At 42.3% G+C, this 8,132-nt stretch overlaps 1 protein-coding gene across 1 annotated transcript; it reads right to left on the reverse strand.

The window, feature by feature from the left end:
• Positions 1–1,716: 1,716 nt before the first annotated feature.
• Positions 1,717–7,057, reverse strand: LOC127055515 (toll-like receptor 13). Its single transcript, XM_050962574.1, has one exon. The coding sequence runs from the start codon at positions 6,990–6,992 to the stop codon at positions 4,131–4,133; it is 2,862 nt and encodes a 953-aa protein (XP_050818531.1). The 5' UTR covers positions 6,993–7,057; the 3' UTR covers positions 1,717–4,130.
• Between the last annotated feature and the right edge of the window lie 1,075 nt (positions 7,058–8,132).

The following is an 8,132-nucleotide window of genomic DNA, read 5'->3' on the forward strand; positions in this document are numbered from 1 at the left end:
CCCTGACCTGGAGATTAACACAAAAGATTCCTCCTAAAGTAAGGGGAATTCAGTACCTGTTGCCCATTCAGTCATTGGGTTCTCTGCTGAGACTGTCAGCAAAGATGTCAACTGGTGCCACTCTGATGGTGGTTTCCAGTGGTCCTATTCATGGTGTGAGGAGCTACTCGACATGAGTAAAGGTGGAAGAATCAGACCCTAATGAACCAGGAAAAAGGTCTGGGTATCATTGTGAACCGCTCAATGAAAGCCTCTGCCAACGTGAAATGGCAGTAAAAAAAAAAAAGTGTCAGGGTGCATAAGGAAGGAGACAGGAAATACTGCTCAAGATACTTTAATGCTATTGGATAAATCCAGGGTACACCTTCCCCTGGCTGGAATAGCGAGTTCAGTTCTGATCAGCCCATCTTAAAAAAGATATGTCAGAAACAGAGCAGGTTCAGAGGCAGGGAGTAGTAACTAGATGCCTGGAGAGGCCAGGGGCGGCTTTAGGTGTTTTGCCGCCCCAAGCACGGCAGGCAGGTTGCCTTCAGCGGCTTTCCTGTGGGAGGTCCCGGTCCCGCGGATTCGGCAGCAGGCCTGCAAGAGGTCCGCTGAAGCCGCGGGACGAGCGGACCCTCCGCAGGCATGCCGCCAAAGGCAACCTGCCTGCCACCCTCGCAGCGACCGGCAGAGCGCCCCCCGTGGCTTGCTGCTCCAAGCACGTGTTTGGAGTGCTGGTGCCTGGAGCTGCCCCGGGAGAGGCTTCAGTAAGAAAAGAAATTGACAAGACTAGGACTATTTTTGAGAGGAAACAGTAGAGGGAGCATCAAAATAAGGACTGGTCCGGAGAAGGCAAATTTGATGCCCTCTCAATATAAAAACAAAGCGATGGTCAATGGAAGGAAAAGGCAGCAAACTTAAAACTAGTACAAGAAAATCATTTTGCACAACCCACAGTGATCTGTGGATCTCACTGTCACAACAGATCACTGAGGCCAAGAGCCAAGTATTAGACATTAGCTGAGTATTAGAGTATGGGAACAGCTCCACTGAAGTCACTGCAGTGGTGGATGTGACCCAGAGTGTCCTTCATTCATCTTTTCATAAATACTGCATCATTCACCGTGTTTTACTAAAAAATTCCCTTCTAACCTATGCTAAAGAATTAAGAGAGCAGCTACTAAACATACTCAGCAAAATGCAACAGAATGGGCTCATTTAAAACATCCTGTAGTGACTCTTAAATGCTGAGCTATAGCGAGAATATCCACAGACTCCACTACTGTATATCACCAGATTAGACTACCAAAACCATCCAGTTAACTCACACTGTCTGTCTAGGTGTGTCAAGGCTGATACTCCACTCTGGCACTTCAAGAGCAGAAGGTGGGAGCCAGCAAGGATTCTAAAAATTAATACTGGCCATTCTCAAGGTTACAGCTTCTCTCTGACCTTGGATTGGTAGATGCTGCCACCACCCAAGTGCAGAACCCCTCTGAGAACCCAGGAAGGCACAGTTGATAATTCCCTCCTGTTGGGTACCCTCAAGCCCTTTCACACACACACCCCCTCTGGAAGGAGCTGAGAAAGAAAGGAAAAAAAAAGAAATCAGCTGTTGTCACCAGCTAATTAAACAACATGTGCACAAACCTCTTAAGACACAAAAATCCAATTCTAGTCTTAAAAAAGGTAAATTTTATTAATAAAAAGAAAGAAAAGAAAATACATCTGGGAATTTAGGCATTTGCTAGATTTAAAAAGAAAACAACTACAAGGATTAAGCATCAAGAATAGCTTTCTTGAAGTCCAGTTTAAAGGTTACAAGCAAAACAAAAGGACCTGGGGTTAGCACAGAGGAATCCACAAGCCATAATGAAATACAAGGAATAAACCTAATTGGGTCTTCCTAGACATTTCCTGATCTACTTACATATCTGGGATTTTAAATGAGTAGTTTCCACTGATGATTTTTTCATATCTGGCCCAAGCTCTTACATCATAGCTCTGTCCTGTTCACCTCTTCCTGGGAGAACAACAGACAGACAAAAGGGGAGTCTTGTTTCAATTTTAAAAAGTTCTAGCCTTCCCATTAGCTCTTTTGGCCAGCTGCCCACTTACTTTCTTTTACCTATGCATCGTAGTGAGACTCTTTAACCCTTTACAGGTAGAGCAATAAGAGAACAGCTGCTAAGAGGGATTTTATAGCTACTGGCTGGCTGGGTGTTCAGAAAAGGGAGCTCCTCTACTCCCCCTTCATTTATCACAAGGTGTCTTCTTGTAAGAACAGAGAATCCCTCATAGTCCATTTGCTTATGCCACAGTAGGAAGTAAGGGCCCAATCTAGCAAAGCCATTAAGACTAGAGCTGGTTGAAAGTTGGAATTTTCATTCTGTGGGAAATTCCAAAATAAAAAATTAAAGTTCCTTTTGGAAATGCTAATGGAATTTCGAAATTCCCTGCAAAAGGGAAAATCTGGGGAAAAAATCAGTTTGAAATAATAGAAACATTTTGTTTCAAACATTTCTACGTGAAATTGAGCCTGAGCTTCCAGCTCAACTGTGGTTCCCAGGGCTTTTAGGATCCTGAATCCCCATCAGGCTGCTTAGGAGCCAGGGATCCCAGTCTTCCAGTCCTGTGGCTGGGGGCCTAGAAGTCTTGAGAGCCCCTAAAGCCTTTCAGGCTCTTGGGTCCAGAGCAGAGACCTTGAAACCATAGGGCAGTCCGCATAGTGAGACTGCTCAGAGCTGCAGGCCCCCAAGCTGGTGGATTTCTGATAGAGCCCTGCCTGTGTGTTGTTCATGTTTTCGTGAAATATTTCAAGTTCAACAAATTGGCATTTTCCAATGAAACTGTTTTGTTGAAAAATCCAGCTCTAGTTCAGGGGGACTAGTCACATGCTTCTATTCTATTCTATATTGGTTCTCAGACCTCGCTCATCACCACAGTATCTGAACACTTGCTTAAAATTAAGCATGTGCTTAAATGGTTTACTGCATTTAAGCCATAGGTTTTATGTACACACAAAAGTTGTAACATTTTAACGATACCACTATAACTAAAGCGGTACAATCCCTCTAACGTGGACACAGCTATATATCTATAAAACAGTGCTATACTGGTATATTCTTATATATATACTGGTATTCCTGTATGGGAAGTGTAATAAGCAATAGTGGTACAAGCACTTTTATACAGTGATAACTGCATCCACTCTAGGGGTTGTACCAGTATCATTATTTCATTAAAAATTACAAACCAGCCAACATGGTTCTACCAGTGTAAACACGGAGTGTAGAGCAGGACTTAATGTGGATATATTCTCCCTGTCCTGATTGACACTGGTAATCAATCTCTTGTCCTAAAGATTAAAAAATGAAATGTAGAAATGAACCTAAACATTAGATTTTAACAAGTGTAAAAATAATTAAAAGTTCACAGTAGAGCCTTTTCTCTATGCAGTTGTTCTTTTTAATTGCCTCGAAGCAGGATTTACATAACTTCAGGGAGTTTGAAAATGGAAGTTTGCACCTAACCTTTTCTTAAAGGTGATTTGCAAATTGTTTTAAAATAGTTTCACAGAAACGTTTATGTTCACTGTGCCAAACAGCTGCAGACAGGAAGGCATTCATCATTTTGTTAAGTTGTTGTTTTGGGTTTGCAAAGGTTGTTTCTATCATTCTTTTCTACCCCAGGTTTGGTCTCTTTTGTTCACAGTTACTTAGCTTTGCTACTGAGTTCTTTCTTTCTTGCTTTCTTTCCTTTTTTACATTTTTAAAGTGCATTAAAACCCAATTAACAAATTTCAGCAAGTTAAGCTTGATGGCCCTGCAGACTCAAAGCTTCTGTTTAGCCACAGAAGAGGTACAAGAACACATAGTATCAATGCAAGCTTCACACACACATACAGTCACTAGCCCAGTCTATAAGCCTCAACTGTGGCCTGGCAACTTGCAGGTGGTTTTAATACTGACCTCTCTGTAATGCAAGTGCCACTGTCACAGTCCCCTGCTGTGAAGGGAAGCCAAATAATTTCAAATACTGGACATTAATGTCTTCAATATCCAGGCTGATATCTAGAAATTGCAGAGATGGCCCCATCAGAAATGTCATAAGCAGACAGAGAGAGTCACTGCAGACCACTGTCTTTACTAATCTTCATCTGGAATGATCCCAGACAAAATAGGATCTTCATCATCTTTCCCCTCACTTGTCTTCAAAGCCATGTTGAGTTTATGCCAAAACAGCGGAATCTCCATCTTCTCCTGGGGCCACATGAGGTATGTTTTCTTCTTCACCAGCTTTCTCATTCTGTGGTAGGATGATAGACTATCACTGGGGATGTGTTCCAGGAAAATCAGAATCAAGACATCCTTGTGTTCATCAAAGAGGCGAAAACTGGCCACCTGGATCTCCTTAGAGCACCACTCACTTTCCAGGTATTGGTGGGTTATGACACAAATGGTCTTCCTGCTGGCATAGATGTTTTCCACAATGTTCTTCAGGATGCACTTCCCTGGTTCAAAGTCACGGTAGTGCAGACATAGCCTCCAGTGGTATTTGTCTTCCAGTGTGGGAAGGAGCTCATTGATCACCCACTCCCGGTCATGCGTGTTGTAGGAGACAAACGCGTCATAGTCATATTTTGTATGTTGCCTCATCCTTTTATACCTCTTGTCATGAACATAGGCAAGTAGCAGGTGGTAAGCATAAATCCCTTGCCACCTCCAGCGAAAACAGATGCATACTATCATCAGCAAAATAATTGTGCTTGTATTCGTAACAAACAAGATAAACTCATGGTTGACTGTGCAGGAGGAGGTGTGGAAGGCCCAAAGTTTCCTTCCCTTACTGGCAAGTGGGAAAGCACAGGTGTACTGGTAGAAATAGAGCACTTGAGTTTTTAAGTCATGAAGAGACCAACTGAGGAACATTTGGTTATCGCAAGAACAAGTAAAAGGATTTTGTCTAAGATCCAAAAAAGTAAGGTAAGGCAAAGCCCTTATGTGTTTAAGTTCAATTACATTTAGTTTGTTTCCAGACACCCTGAGTATGGCCAGATTAGAAAAGTTTACATGGAGAACAAAATCAAGAGACTGCAGCCCTATTGTATTGAGATGTAGCTCTCTCAGCTTCGGTCCAGGCTGGAGCAGAGCTGGGCTAATGGGATTGATAGGATTGCTGCTCAAATCCAGTTCTTGGAGCATAGGGGTGTAACTAAAGGTGGCTGGATCCAAATCAGTGATGGGTAAGTTGCCTGCATGGATTCTCACTATTGATTCCAACCCTTGCAAGAAGTTAGACGGGAAATTCAGAAGCCCTTTGTCACGTTGGCTGTTCAGAGAGAGGTATTTTAAGGACTTCAGGAGAATGAAGGGAGGGTTGTCAAGTGCTCCAGATGTCTCATAGGAGATGTAATTTTCAAAAAGCTGAAGGTCAACCAATGAGTTTACTCCCTGGAAGATGCCTTTCTGCAAAGTTTCCTTGGTGATCTTATTTGTGCCAAGAAGCAGTGTCTGCAGCTGCCTCAGACCTTCAAAGGCTCCGGGTTCTATTGTGCTAATTTGGTTGTCCAGCAGGCTGAGAAACTGCAGAGAAGTCAGATTCCTAAAAGTTTCTTTCTTGATGGAGCTCATCTTATTTCCCACTAGTTCCATTTTTTCCAGTTTCCCTAAACTATCTGAAAAAGGTCGTGAGATTTCCAAAAGAAGGTTCATTCCCAAATTTAATTCCAACAAATTGTGTAGATCCCGAAACAAATCTGAGCTGATCGTAGTGATTCTGTTTCCAGTTAGAGTGAGGTGCTCCAGGTTCTTTAGATTGGCAAAATCATTTGGGACAATTTTCCTAATTTGGTTAAAGCTGAGATCCAAACTTTTCAGAGACATTATATTCGAAGTTGCATCTGGTACTGCAGTGAACTCATTGTTTGCCAAGGAAAGACTCTGTAAAGAATTCAGGGGCTGAAAAGATATACATGGCACCACTTTTAACCTGTTGTGTGATAGATCCAAATGCCATAGATGAGTGCAGTTTTCAAAGACAATTCCTTTAATGCTTTCAAATTTATTGCCTTGTAAATTAAGAGTCTTGACATTTCGGTGCCAAAGGCATACCTTTTCTATGAGCTTGTCAGAATCAGTCAAGTTCAACTCATTTAGGTGGATCTCCTCTAGCAAAGAACAATTCAGTTTTTGGACCACAGCCAATATATCTAGTGATGTCATAAATATCCCTCCTAAATATAATCTCTTTAACCCTTTCAGGAAACAAGGGTCTTGTATAATCCATGTAATGTGGCTATAGGTGCCAGAGAAAGATAAATCCAGTGAAAGAAGTCTATACAAAGCATCAGTTGCAACATCAATGAAAGAGTTTGGGTTATGGGATGCATCCAGTTCACGAAGCCACATGGGCACATTAACAATATCTTTGGTCGTGAAATTTGTTATATTGTTCTCTCTTATGTGCAGCTCTTCCAAAGATTTTACCTTAAACACAACATCCAAAGCATTCAGAGAATGTAACTTGTTTGATGATAAATCAATTACCTTTAACTTCATCAGGTGGGCAAAGGCAGATGGCTCAATCCTGTCAATATTATTTTTCCTAAGTAGCAAGATTGTAAGGTTTCCCAGCCCATCAAACATAGAGCTGGAAAGAACTCTCAGCTGGTTTGAAGTGAGGTTCAAGATCTTTAGGCTACTTGTGTGAGTAAAAGTGCCTCCTTCAATTAGATGAATTTGGTTCTGAGAAACATTCAAGAATTGTAACAGACTCAGTTTGCTGAAGTCACTCTGCCTCAGGCTTGCAATCCGATTCTCAGACAGATCTAAGCTGCTTACATTCCAGGGAAGATGACATGGGACTTGCGACAAATTCTGATGATAGCACAGCACCTTTATCATTTTGCTCCACTTTCCATGGACCACACAGTTCTGCAGTGAGTAAGGAGCCACTCCTTGGCCTTGACTGAAGAAAATCAAGGCAGAGAAAAGCTGCAGGAACAACATCTCTCAAACTCCTGAGCGGAGCTCCTTTAGTTCAAAACCAAGAGGAGTTGTAGTAGTGAGAAGAAAGCTGAAAGTAAAATTAGTTCTCTTGTGTAATCAGGAAAAGTCTTCAAATGAGGAAGAGAAATATCCTTGCATTTCATATCACTATTACTAAAATATTGAGATCTCTATTTTCTGAAGAGCTGGAGTTAGTTGCTTTACATCTCATCCTACTGAAGAATTAAAAATTAAAGGGCCAAATTTTCAAAGGATGGTGCAGTGAGTATGTGAGCACCTGTTATGGCCTGCATAAAACACTCAGGCATGTGCACAATGGGTAAGTGTGCAGAAAGGCTGTAATTTCATCCAGGTCTTCACCAGGGCTCGATTTTGCAATTTAGGTCACTCAGATGTTTAAAACCCCAATCGCTCCTGTAAATCAGGGACATACCTGTAGACATCTAAGCGTCCAGCTTTTCCCTTCTCAGCCAGCTCCCAGGTTGCTGCCACCCACTTCTGGCACCTGTTTTAATGATTATGGATCCCTCCACTAGCGGGGTGTTGGACAATGGTAATGATGCCCAATAATGAGCTAGTTGGCTCTTTGCAGTGCATCTAGATAATGCAGAATGAAGCCAGTGCTCATTTCCTGTGCCACATGCATGGAATTTAGCTGATGCCCATCATATCTGTATTTCTGTGCAACAGCTTAGATACATGTTGTTAGTTCAAGCCATCAGGCCAGATGCACTGTTGGTATAAATGGGCACAGATCCATTGGCTCAGTGGAGTTTCATCCTTTTACAAAAGGTAAGAATCTGGCCCATTGTGTTTTCAATCCATATGATTGCGTCGAGTGTTTTATAATCAGTTGTGACTCCAGAAAACATCAGTTTATGTCTCACACTCCCTGCCAGCCTGTGGATTCCCAGGGCAGCTAAAGTCATGGGGTTCTCCTATTGCACCATTGAACGTCTCTGACCTTCTGCTTACCCAGCCTACTTCTGTCTCCAAACAGGAAGCTAGCTGCCATTGCAGGGTGGAGCCTTAAGTACATTTCCTGTGCTCATGGCACTTTAGAGGAGGCAAGGAAATCTCAGGCCTTTTGCTGTAAATGTCTTTGTTACCATAGAGGAAAACCAAAGCAACCAGGAAGAT

The sequence above is a fragment of the Gopherus flavomarginatus genome, chromosome 7 (assembly GCF_025201925.1).
Source record: "Gopherus flavomarginatus isolate rGopFla2 chromosome 7, rGopFla2.mat.asm, whole genome shotgun sequence".
In the NCBI taxonomy this organism is placed as follows: domain Eukaryota; kingdom Metazoa; phylum Chordata; order Testudines; family Testudinidae; genus Gopherus; species Gopherus flavomarginatus.

Excerpts from the sequence above, each read along its gene's own strand:
- LOC127055515 (XM_050962574.1), bottom strand. The coding sequence starts at position 6,992 with ATGTTGTTCCTGCAGCTTTTCTCTGCCTTGATTTTCTTCAGTCAAGGC.